Source organism: Lampetra fluviatilis, chromosome 73 (assembly GCF_964198595.1).
Source record: "Lampetra fluviatilis chromosome 73, kcLamFluv1.1, whole genome shotgun sequence".
NCBI lineage: Eukaryota > Metazoa > Chordata > Hyperoartia > Petromyzontiformes > Petromyzontidae > Lampetra > Lampetra fluviatilis.
The window spans coordinates 3,311,363-3,325,202 of NC_136347.1; the positions used below are offsets into that span (position 1 = coordinate 3,311,363).

Sequence of the window (13,840 nt, forward strand, 5' to 3'; positions counted from 1 at the left end):
TCCCCCATCACCACCACCACCACCATCACAACCACTCTCCCCACCACTACCACCACTCTCCCCCATCACCACCACCACTCTCCCCATCACCACCACTCACCCCTACCACAATCACGACCACTCGCCACTCACCCCTACCACAATCACCACCACTCTCCCCACCACCACACTCACCACCACCACCACCACCCCACCGCCCCCTCCCCCTCACCGGTTCATGCGTCCCGTGACGTCGATCTCGTCCACGAAGCACTCGATGTTGATGGGGATGTCCGTGGAGTTGGCGCTCATGAGCCTCTTGAGCTTCTCGCACTCCTGGTAGAGGCGGAGGAGCGAGCGGGGCCGCGAGCGCACATCCAGCTTGCGGTAGCGCGCGTGGAAGTCCTCGCAGAAGTAGTCCACGAGCACGTCGTCAAAGTCGCGCCCGCCCAGGTACGGGTCAAACGACGTCGCCAGCACCTGGAGGGGGGGGGGGGGGAGAGGGGTATGAGAGGGGGGAGGAGGAAAGGGGAGATGGGGGGGGAGGGGATGAGGAGGGGAGGGGGAGGAGGGGGGGGAGGGGGAGGAGGGGAGGGGGAGGAGAGGGGGATGAGGAGAGGAGAGGGGGATGAGGAGAGGAGAGGGGGGGAGGAGGAGAGGGGGGGGAGGAGGGGGGAGGAGGAGAGGGGAGGAGGAGAGGGGGGGAGGAGGGGGGAGGAGGAGAGGGGGAGGAGGAGAGGGGGGGGAGAGGGGGAGGGGGGAGAGGAAAGGGGAGGAGGAGAGAGGGGAGGGGGAGGAGGGGAGGAGAGGGGAGGAGGAGAGGGGAGGGGGACGAGGGGAGAAGAGAGAGGGGAGGGGGGAGGGGGAGGGGAGGGGGGGAGGGGGAGAGGGAGGGGGGGGGGGGAGGAGGAGAGGGGGGAGGAGGAGGAGAGGGGGGGGAGAGGGAGGGGGGGAGGAGGAGGGGGAGATGAGAGAGGGAGGAGAGGGGAGGGGGGGAGGGGAGGGGGGGAGGAGAGGGGGGGAGGAGGAGAGGGGGGGGAGGAGAGGGGGGGGAGGAGAGGGGGGGGGAGGAGAGGGGGGGGGAGGAGAGGGGGGGGGGAGAGGAGAGGGGGGGGAGAGGGAGGGGGGGAGGAGGAGGGGGAGATGAGAGAGGGAGGAGAGGGGAGGGGGGGAGGGGAGGGGGGGAGGAGAGGGGGGGGGAGGAGAGGGGGGGGGAGGAGAGGGGGGGGAGGAGAGGGGGGGGGGAGGAGAGGGGGGGGGGAGGAGAGGGGGGGGGGAGGGAGGGGGGGAGGAGGAGGGGGAGATGAGAGAGGGAGGAGAGGGGAGGGGGGGAGGGGAGGGGGGGAGGAGAGGGGGGGGGGGAGGAGGGGGGGGGGAGGAGAGGGGGGGGAGGAGAGGGGGGGGGAGGAGAGGGGGGGGGAGGAGAGGGGGGGGGAGGAGAGGGGGGGAGGGAGGAGGGGGGGGGGAGGAGAGGGGGGGGGAGGAGAGGGGGGGGGAGGAGAGGGGGGGGGAGGAGAGGGGGGGGGAGGAGAGGGGGGGGGAGGAGAGGGGGGGGGGGGAGGGGGGAGGTGGGGGGGGAGAGGGAGGGGGGGGAGGAGGAGGGGGAGATGAGAGAGGGAGGAGAGGGGAGGGGGGGAGGGGAGGGGGGGAGGAGGAGAGGAGGGGGGGAGGGGGGGGAGATGGTTGCTGTGGTTGCTCCACAGCTGCGTGCTTGCCGAGCACAGCAGACCAGGAGACCACGTGGTGGTGGTGGTGACCGTGACGGCGGTGACCGTGACGGTGGTGATGGTGGTGACGATGGTGATGGTGGTGACAATGGTGGTGATAGTGGGGTGATGATGATGGTGGTGGTGATTGTGAGGCTAGTGATGGTGGTAGTGGAGGCGATGGTGATGGTGACGATGGTGGTGGTGGTGGTGGAGACTGTGACGGTGGCGATGAGGGTGGTGGTAGTGGAGGCGGTGACAGCGGCAAGTAAGCAGCGCTGTCACCGCCACCACCACCACCGCCGCCACCACCACCTCAACCCCCCACCGCCCCCACCACCACCGCCCCCACCACCACCGCCCCCACCACCACCGCCCCCTCCACCACCACTTCAACCCCCACCACCACCCTCACCACCGCCCCCACGTGACACAGCGAGTCCAGGATCTCCCAATGCGCCCCCCCAGCGTGGCCGTACCTTCAGCTTGCCCTTGTTGAACGCGCAGGCCGACACCTGAAAGGCCGAGTGACCCATGTCCACGAACACCACGACGCGGGCCTTCTCCTCCGGCGCGGGAAGGTCCTGCTTGTAGATGCCGTAGGCCAGGGCCACTGGGGAAGGTCGCAGGTCGCAGGTCGAGCCGTCGACAGCGTTACCAACGCCACTCATCACGGTGACGATCACCACCAACTTTGCCATCACCAGTGCCAAAGTTAGCACCATCATCACGATCACCACCACCACCAACGTTTCCACCATCATCACGATCAACACCACCAACATTACCATCACCAGTGCCAAAGTTACCACCATCATCACGATCACCACCAACATCGCCAGTGCCAAAGTTGCCACCATCATCACGATCACCACCCCCAACATTACCATCACCAGTGCCAAAGTTACCACCATCATCACGATCACCACCAACATCGCCAGTGCCAAAGTTGCCACCATCATCACGATCAACACCCCCAACATTACCATCACCAGTGCCAAAGTTGCCACCATCATCACGATCAACACCCCCAACATTACCATCACCAGTGCCAAAGTTGCCACCATCATCACGATCACCACCCCCAACATTACCATCACCAGTGCCAAAGTTACCACCATCATCACGATCACCACCAACATCGCCAGTGCCAAAGTTGCCACCATCATCACGATCAACACCCCCAACATTACCATCACCAGTGCCAAAGTTGCCACCATCATCACGATCACCACCAACATCGCCAGTGCCAAAGTTGCCACCATCATCACGATCACCACCAACATCGCCAGTGCCAAAGTTGCCACCATCATCACGATCACCACCAACATCGCCAGTGCCAAAGTTGCCACCATCATCACGATCACCACCAACATCGCCAGTGCCAAAGTTGCCACCATCATCACGATCACCACCAACATCACCAGTGCCAAAGTTGCCACCATCATCACGATCACCACCACCAACATTACCATCACCAGTGCCAAAGTTACCACCATCATCACGATCACCACCACCATCGCCAGTGCCAAAGTTGCCACCATCATCACGATCAACACCCCCAACATTACCATCGCCAGTGCCAAAGTTGCCACCATCATCACGATCAACACCCCCAACATTACCATCACCAGTGCCAAAGTTGCCACCATCATCACGATCACCACCACCATCGCCAGTGCCAAAGTTGCCACCATCATCACGATCACCACCACCAGCAACGCTACCACCATCACTATCAACACCACCACCAACGCTACCACCATCACTATCACCACCACCAACGCTACCACCATCACTATCACCACCACCAACGCTACCACCACCATCACGATAAACACCACCATTCACCGTCACCACCATCAGCCTCTACACACTACCGCTGCCCCACAGAGGAATTAACACAACGCCAACCTACTTGCTGTACTGCCTGGCGCTAGCAAGGGTGGTGGGTGGGTGAGTGGGTGGGTGGGTGGGTGGTGGGTAGTGAGTCAGTACTGGGTGGTGGGTGAGCATGTTGGGTGGGTGAGTGGTTGAGTGAGTGGGTGGGCGAGTGAGTGGGTGAGTGTGCATGCGTGCGAGGAGGTGTGAATGAGTGGGTGTGTGAATGAGTGGGTGTGTGAATGAGTGGGTGTGTGAATGAGTGGGTGTGTGAATGAGTGGGTGTGTGAATGAGTGGGTGTGTGAATGAGTGGGTGTGTGAATGAGTGGGTGTGTGAATGAGTGGGTGTGTGAATGAGTGGGTGTGTGAATGAGTGGGTGTGTGAATGAGTGGGTGTGTGAATGAGTGGGTGTGTGAATGAGTGGGTGTGTGAATGAGTGGGTGTGTGAATGAGTGGGTGTGTGAATGAGTGGGTGTGTGAATGAGTGGGTGTGTGAATGAGTGGGTGTGTGAATGAGTGGGTGTGTGAATGAGTGGGTGTGTGAATGAGTGGGTGTGTGAATGAGTGGGTGTGTGAATGAGTGGGTGTGTGAATGAGTGGGTGTGTGTGCGAGTGTGTGCGAGTGTGTGCGAGTGTGTGGGTGTGTGTATGTGTGAGTGGGTGTGCAAGTGAGTGGGTGAGTGTGTGATTGAGCGAGTGAGCGAGAGAGCGAGTGGGCGAGTGGGCGAGTAGGTGCGGGTGAGTGTGCGTGCGAGTGAGTGAATGAGTGTGAGCGAGTGTGCGAGTGAATGAGTGGGTGAGTGAGTGTGCGAGTGAGTGAATGAGTGGGTGAGTGAATGAGTGGGTGAGCGAGTGTGCGAGTGTGCGTGCGAGTGAGTGTGTGAGCGTGTGAGTGAATGAGTGGGTGAGTGAGTGTGCGAGTGAGTGAATGAGTGGGTGAGTGAATGAGTGGGTGAGCGAGTGTGCGAGTGTGCGTGCGAGTGAGCGTGCGAGCGAGCGTGTGGATGAGTGAGCGAGTGAGCGTGCGAGAAAGCATCTCACCGGCGGTGCTGTCGTTCATGAGGCGCAGGCAGTTGAGGCCTGCGATCTGAGAGGCGTCAAGCACGGAGCGGCGCTCTGCGTCCGTGAAAAAGGTTGGTACCTGGAGGGTGGGTGGTGGGTGGCAGTGGTGGTGAGATTAGTGGTGGGGTTGGTGGTGGGTGGCAGTGGTGGTGTTGTGGTAGTGGGTGGCAGTGGTGGTGGGGTTAGTGGTGGGGTGGGCGGTGGGTGGCAGTGGTGGTGGGGTTAGTGGTGGGGTGGGTGGTGGGTGGCAGTGGTGGTGAGATTAGTGGTGGGGTTGGTGGTGGGTGGCAGTGGTGGTGTTGTGGTAGTGGGTGGTGGGTGGCAGTGGTGGTGGGGTTAGTGGTGGGGTGGGCGGTGGGTGGCAGTGGTGGTGGGGTTAGTGGTGGGGTGGGTGGTGGGTGGCAGTGGTGGTGGGGTTAGTGGTGGGGTGAGTGGTGGGTGGGTGGTGGTGTTGTGGTAGTGGGTGGTGGGTGGCAGTGGTGGTGGGGTTAGTGGTGGGGTGGGTGGTGGGTGGCAGTGGTGGTGAGATTAGTGGTGGGGTTGGTGGTGGGTGGCAGTGGTGGTGTTGTGGTAGTGGGTGGTGGGTGGCAGTGGTGGTGGGGTTAGTGGTGGGGTGGGCGGTGGGTGGCAGTGGTGGTGGGGTTAGTGGTGGGGTGGGTGGTGGGTGGCAGTGGTGGTGGGGTTAGTGGTGGGGTGGGCGGTGGGTGGCAGTGGTGGTGGGGTTAGTGGTGGGGTGGGTGGTGGGTGGCAGTGGTGGTGGGGTTAGTGGTGGGGTGGGTGGTGGGTGGCAGTGGTGGTGAGATTAGTGGTGGGGTGGGTGGTGGGTGGCAGTGGTGGTGGGGTTAGTGGTGGGGTGAGTGGTGGGTGGGTGGTGGTGTTGTGGTAGTGGGTGGTGGGTGGCAGTGGTGGTGGGGTTAGTGGTGGGGTGGGCGGTGGGTGGCAGTGGTGGTGGGGTTAGTGGTGGGGTGGGTGGTGGGTGGCAGTGGTGGTGGGGTTAGTGGTGGGGTTGGTGGTGGGTGGCAGTGGTGGTGGGGTTAGTGGTGGGTGGCTGGTGGTGATGTGGTAGTGAGTGGTGAATGGCAGTGTCGGAGGTTCATCTTCTTGGTTCTTTCGGTAAAGTCACGTAGAATGGAAAAAATAAAAAAATTATAAAACATAATAAAATAATTCTCACGACGTTTCGGCCACAACGCAAGCAGCCGTCCTCAGGTGTAGAACAGGTCTGTCGAGAAGACAGTCTGAATCTCTGAATCTGTCGTGATGATGGTGGCGATCCGGGTACCCACCGAGATGACGCAGTCTGTGACCGGCTTCTTAAGAGCGCTCTCGGCCACCTCTTTGAGCTTAGACAGGAGCATGCCGCTCATCTGCTCCACAGAGAACACCGCCTCTTCCTCCATGTACATCACCTGCAGCCACGGGGAACGGAGACACAGAGGGAGAGGTGAGACAGAGAGACAGAGACACACTCGCTCACGCACGCTCTCTCACACACACCTCACACCTCTCACTCACTCACACACGCTCACTCTCATACACACACACACCACACACACACGCTCACTCTCATACACACACACACCACACACACACGCTCACTCTCATACACACACACACCACACACACACGCTCACTCTCATACACACACGCTCACTCACTCTCACACACACACACGCTCACTCTCACACACACACCACACACACACGCTCACTCTCATACACACACGCTCACTCACTCTCACACACACACACGCTCACTCTCACACACACACCACACACACACGCTCACTCTCACACACACACACCACACACACACACGCTCACTCACACACACACCACACACACACACACACAGACAGACACACGCTCACTCTCACACACACACACCACACACACACACACACACCACACACACACGCTCACTCACACACACACACCACAAAGATCCCCCGTATAGCCTTAACAGACTGTAGGGGCAAGTGCTGTTAGCGAGCACCTATGAAGGCCGGAACGGTACACGAGGGGGTGGGTGGCCAGCACCACGCCCGACCGCCTTTGTCTCCCCAGTGGCGATGTTTACACACCGCACCAGGTACTCATTTAAGGCTGAGTCGACCTAGGGGAGGCCCAGGACCGGTTCAGATAATCGTCACTGGTGTTAGCCGTGAGCGGGAATCGAACCCGGGTCGCCAGGTTCATAGCGCAGCGCGCTAACCGCTACACTACCGCTCCCCACACACACACCACACACACACACAGACACACGCTCACTCTCACACACACACACCACACACACACACACACCACACACACACACACCCACTCTCACACACACACACACACCACACACACACACACCACACACACACGCTCACTCACACACACACACACACACCACACACACACACACGCTCACTCTCACACACACACACACCACACACACGCTCACTCTCACACACACACACACACACCACACACGCTCACTCTCACACACACACACACACCACACTACACACACACGCTCACTCTCACACACACACCACACACACAGGCTCACTCACACACACACCACACACACACGCTCACTCTCACACACACACACACCACACACACACGCTCACTCACACACACACACCACACACACACACAGACACACGCTCACTCTCACACACACACACACACCACACACACACACCACACACACACGCTCACTCTCACACACACACCACACACACCACACACACACACACACAGACACACGCTCACTCACACACACGCTCACTCTCACACACACACCACACACACACACAGACACACGCTCACTCACACACACACCACACACACACACAGACACACGCTCACTCTCACACACACATCACACACACACGCTCACTCTCACACACACACACCACACACAACAACCGCCATTCGCCACTAAGTGGCGGTGACGTCACCACGACGCTTGTGCCAGGCCATGTGCACCCTGAGGCCACGTGAAGTGTCGAACGCCCGCTGGCAGGAGGTCACGGGGCAGACCCAGGTGCCACGGGTCGACTGACCGAGATGACCGAGACGAGTGGCTGATGCACCACCTGTGCCCCCTACTGTGCCAACTTGCTGTGCTTTAGCCACCCAGCGCTCCGCTCGTTGTTGTGAGCGTCGCTCCTCCGCCCTCCGTTGTTGTTGGAGGGCGACTGCCTCCAACTGCCCAGTAGCGTCCTTCACGAGCCTCCTCCACTGAGGCCGATCTTGACACCGCTGGTACCAGTCATCGGCAAGTCCACTCAGCTCCACGTCCTCCTGTACCACATCACTCCATCTCTTCTCTAGCCCGTGCCGCGCCCGTTTAGCCCCCTCGATCCGGCCGAACAAAAGCTGTTTAGGCATGCGGTGGCTGGGCATGCGGGCTACATGACCCAGCCAACGCAGCCTTGCCTGCCGGAGGAGCTCACTGATAGGACTTTGCCCAGATCTTTCAAGGACTTGTGAGCTCCTCACACAATCCAGCCTGGTTAAACCCAGGATGGATCGTAGGCAGGCCAGCCTAAATGTTTCCAACCGGCGAAGATGCTCCACTAGGGGGGTCCACGTTTCGCACACACACACCACACCCGCTCACTCTCACACACACACACACCACACACACACACCACACACACACGCTCACTCTCACACACACACACACACACACACACCACACACACACGCTCACTCTCACACACACACACCACACACACACACACACCACACCACACACACACACACACACACGCTCACTCTCTCACTCTCTCACACACACACACTCGCTCACCCCCCCCCCCATCTCACCTTGCCCCCCACGCCCCCATTAGGCAGCGGCACCAGCTGGTAGGGCAGCCGCGCCGCCTGCTGCTGAACGTACGGCTCCGAGAACAGGCGCCCATGGAAACGCTTGAAACTCTGGAATGTGTTCTTGCAGTTCGTGACGACCTGCGTCCCGGGAAGGGAGACACGCACAGAGAGAGAGACACACGGGGACAGACGGAGAGACAGAGACACGGGGAGAGACACGGGGAGAGACACGGGGAGAGACACGGGGAGAGACACGGGGAGAGACACGGGGAGAGACACGGGGAGAGACACGGGGAGAGACACGGGGAGAGACACGGGGAGAGACACGGGGAGAGACACGGGGAGAGACACGGGGAGAGACACGGGGAGAGACACGGGGAGAGACACGGAGACAGACGGTGAGACAGAGACACGGGGAGAGACACGGAGAGACACACGGAGACAGACGGTGAGACAGAGAGAGAGACACGGGACAGACGATGAGACAGAGACACGGAGAGTGACCATCACGGGGAGAGAGATGAGAGAGACGCAGACTCCGAAAATACAGCAGCAAGCATCGTCAGGGTTGGGATCGAACCCACGACCTCCTGTGTACCAGGCGAGGTAGTCAACGTCTCTCAGTGTCTGGGATTGAACCCACGACCTCCTGTGTACCAGGCGAGGTAGTCAACGTCTCTCAGTGTCTGGGATCGAACCCACGACCTCCTGTGTACCAGGCGAGGTAGTCAACGTCTCTCAGCGTCTGGGATTGAACCCACGACCTCCTGTGTACCAGGCGAGGTAGTCAACGTCTCTCAGTGTCTGGGATTGAACCCACGACCTCCTGTGTACCAGGCGAGGTAGTCAACGTCTCTCAATGTCTGGGATCGAACCCACGACCTCCTGCGTACCGGGCGAGGTAGTCAACATCTTTCAGCGTCTGGGATCGAACCCACGACCTCCTGTGGACCAGGCGAGGTAGTCAACGTCTCTCAGTGTCTGGGATTGAACCCACGACCTCCTGTGTACCAGGCGAGGTAGTCAACGTCTCTCAGTGTCTGGGATTGAACCCACGACCTCCTGTGTACCAGGCGAGGTAGTCAACGTCTCTCAGTGTCTGGGATTGAACCCACGACCTCCTGTGTACCAGGCGAGGTAGTCAACGTCTCTCAGTGTCTGGGATTGAACCCACGACCTCCTGTGTACCAGGCGAGGTAGTCAACATCTCTCAGTGTCTGGGATTGAACCCACGACCTCCTGCGTACCAGGGCGAGGTAGTCAACATCTCTGTGTCTGGGATTGAACCCACGACCTCCTGCGTACCAGGCGAGGTAGTCAACATCTCTCAGTGTCTGGGATTGAACCCACAACCTCCTGTGTACCAGGCGAGGTAGTCAACATCTCTCAGTGTCTGGGATTGAACCCACGACCTCCTGTGTACCAGGCGAGGTAGTCAACATCTCTCAGTGTCTGGGATCGAACCCACGACCTCCTGTGTACCAGGCGAGGTAGTCAACGTCTCTCAGGGTCTGGGATCGAACCCACGACCTCCTGTGTACCAGGCGAGGTAGTCAACATCTCTCAGTGTCTGGGATTGAACCCACGACCTCCTGTGTGCCAGGCGAGGTAGTCAACATCTCTCAGTATCTGGGATCGAACCCACGACCTCCTGTGTACCAGGCGAGGTAGTCAACATCTCTCAGTGTCTGGGATCGAACCCACGACCTCCTGTGTACCAGGCGAGGTAGTCAACATCTCTCAGTGTCTGGGATTGAACCCACGACCTCCTGCGTACCAGGACGAGGTAGTCAACATCTCTCAGTGTCTGGGATCGAACCCACGACCTCCTGCGTACCACGTACCAGGGCGAGGTAGTCAACATCTCTCAGTGTCTGGGATCGAACCCACGGCCTCCTGTGTACCAGGCGAGGTAGTCAACATCTCTCAGTGTCTGGGATTGAACCCACGACCTCCTGCGTACCAGGCGAGGTAGTCAACGTCTCTTAGCCACAGCGACACCCGTCATGGTTACCTGGGTCTTGGCGGCCGAGCCAATGGCTCGACTCTTCGGGCCCAGCGAGATCACCGACCTGCAAGACACAGACAAAGATCCCCCATGTAGCCATTGACATGTACGGCAAGGGGTCACCCCCGGCCCACGGTACCGGTACCGATCCGTGGCTGGTTAGGAACCGGCCCACACAGCAGGAGGCGAGCGAGCGAGCGAGCGAAGCATCGTCATCTGTACCAACAGGTGAGGCTTCGTCATCTGTACCAACAGGTGAGGCTTCATCATCTGTACCAACAGGTGAGGCTTCATCATCTGTACTGACAAACGTCGCCAGAGAGCTTCTTTGAAAAGGGGGAAAGACCCAATGATGTAACCCACCTCCCGCCAAAATTGTCTTCCACGAAACCGAAACCGGTCCCGGGTGCCAAAAAGATTGGGGGCCGCTGATATACGGAGACAGGGTCACGCACAGAGACCCACAGAGACCCACAGACTTACACAGACACACACAAAGACCCACAGACCCACACAGAGACCCACAGACACACACACAGAGACCCACAGACACACACAGAGACCCACAGACACACACAGAGACCCACAGACTCACAGACACACACAGCCACACACAGAGACCCACATAGACCCATAGACTCACACAGACACACACAGAACCAGACTTACACAGACACACACAGAGGCCCACAAAGACCCATAGACTTACACAGACTCACACAGAGACCCACAAACGTACACAGACTCACACAGAGACCCACAGACTCACACAGACACACACAGAGAACCACAGACTTACACAGACACACACAGAGGCCCACAAAGACCCATAGACTTACACAGACACACACAGAGACCCACAGACTTACACAGACACACACAAAGACCCACAGACACACACAAAGACCCACAGACACACACAGAGACCCACAGACACACACAGAGACCCACAGACACACACAGAGACCCACAGAGACCCACATAGACCCATAAACTCACACAGACACACACAGAACCACAGACTTACACAGACACACACAGAGGCCCACAAAGACCCATAGACTTACACAGACTCACACAGAGACCCACAAACATACACAGACTCACACAGAGACCCACAGACTAACACAGACACACACAGAACCACAGACTTACACAGACACACACAGAGGGCCACAAAGACCCATAGACTTACACAGACTCACACAGAGACCCACAAACGTACACAGACACACACAGAGACCCACAGACTCACACAGACACACACAGAGAACCACAGACTTACACAGACACACACAGAGGCCCACAAAGACCCATAGACTTACACAGACACACACAGAGACCCACAGACTTACACAGCCACACAGAGACCCACAGAGACCCATAGACTTACACAGCCACACACAGACCCACAAAGACACACAGAGACCCACAGACTTACACAAAGACCCAGAGACCCACAGACTTACACAGACAGAGACCAACAGAGACTCATTTGAGGCCGAGTCGACCTAGGGGAGGTCCAGGACCAGTTCAGATAATCGTCACCGGTGTTGGCCGTGAGCGGGAATCGAACCCGTATCGCCGGGTTGATAGTGCAGCGCGCTAACCGCTGCACCACCGCTCCCCACAACACCACCACCACCACCATCACACCACCACCACCACCACCATCACACCACCACCACCACCACCCCCACCCGCACCATCACACCACCCCACCACCACCCCCACCACCACCCCACCACCACCACCACCACCACACCATCACACCACCACCACCACCACCCCACCACCACCCCACCACCACCATCACACCACCACCACCACCACCCCCACCACCACCCCACCACCACCACCACCATCACACCACCACCACCATCACACCACCACCCCCACCACCCCCACCACCCCCACCACCACCCCACCACCACCATCACACCACCACCCCCACCACCACCATCACACCACCCCACCACCACCACCACCCCCACCCCCACCACCACCACCCCACCACCCATCACACCACCCCCACCACCACCCCACCACCACCACCACCATCACACCATCACACCACCACCACCACCACCCCCACCACCCCCACCACCACCCCACCACCACCACCACCATCACACCACCACCACCACTACCACCCCCACCCGCACCATCACACCACCCCACCACCACCACCACCACCACCCCCACCACCACCCCACCACCCATCACACCACCCCACCACCACCCCCACCATCACACCACCACCACAACCACAACCACCACCCCCACCACCACCTCCACCATCACACCACCACAACCACCACCACACGCTGCCCGTGACTTTGCCCCAGTCGATGTATTAATAGCTCGCTTGCATAACCCACCCACACGCACCTCCCCCCCCCCCGATTTGCGCGCGAAAACCTCTCCCCCCACTCCTCTCCCCCCCCACTCCTCTCCCCCCCCCCACTCCTCTCCCCACCCCCCCCACTCCTCTCCCCACCCCCCCCACTCCTCTCCCCACCCCCACTCCTCTCTCCCCCCCCCACTCCTCCCCCCCCCACTCCTCTCTCGCCCCCCCCCCACTCCTCTCTCCCCCCACTAACCTCCCCTCTCCCCCCACTAACCTCCCCTCTCCCCCCACTAACCTCCCCTCTCCCCCCACTAACCTCCCCTCTCCCCCCACTAACCTCCCCTCTCCCCCCACTAACCTCCCCTCTCCCCCCACTAACCTCCCCTCTCCCCCCACTAACCTCCCCTCTCCCCCCACTAACCTCCCCTCTCCCCCCACTAACCTCCCCTCTCCCCCCACTAACCTCCCCTCTCCCCCCACTAACCTCCCCTCTCCCCCCACTAACCTCCCCTCTCTCCCCCCACTAACCTCCCCTCTCTCCCCCCACTAACCTCCCCTCTCTCCCCCCACTAACCTCCCCTCTCTCCCCCCACTAACCTCCCCTCTCTCCCCCCACTAACCTCCCCTCTCTCCCCCCACTAACCTCCCCTCTCCCCCCACTAACCTCCCCTCTCCCCCCACTAACCTCCCCTCTCCCCCCACTAACCTCCCCTCTCCCCCCACTAACCTCCCCTCTCCCCCCACTAACCTCCCCTCTCTCCCCCCACTAACCTCCCCTCTCTCCCCCCACTAACCTCCCCTCTCTCCCCCCACTAACCTCCCCTCTCCCCCCACTAACCTCCCCTCTCCCCCCACTAACCTCCCCTCTCCCCCCACTAACCTCCCCTCTCCCCCCACTAACCTCCCCTCTCCCCCCACTAACCTTCCTCTCCCCCCACTAACCTCCCCTCTCTCCCCCCACTAACCTCCCCTCTCCCCCCCACTAACCTCCCCTCTCCCCCCACTAACCTGCCCTCTCCCCC

General features: G+C 60.1%; 1 protein-coding gene across 1 annotated transcript in view; it reads right to left on the reverse strand.

Annotated features, from left to right (window-relative positions):
- The window catches only part of LOC144953252 (heat shock protein 105 kDa-like), a 41,130-nt gene that overhangs the window by 9,417 nt on the left and 17,873 nt on the right, over positions 1-13,840 (reverse strand). The window contains exons 2-7 of the mRNA XM_078883823.1: positions 10,475-10,532; positions 8,458-8,598; positions 5,917-6,039; positions 4,610-4,709; positions 2,165-2,298; positions 212-459 (exon numbers count right to left, since the gene is read on the reverse strand). Coding sequence (XP_078739949.1) covers positions 212-459; positions 2,165-2,298; positions 4,610-4,709; positions 5,917-6,039; positions 8,458-8,598; positions 10,475-10,532 — 804 coding nt within the window. The remainder of the gene's footprint in view (positions 1-211; positions 460-2,164; positions 2,299-4,609; positions 4,710-5,916; positions 6,040-8,457; positions 8,599-10,474; positions 10,533-13,840) is intronic.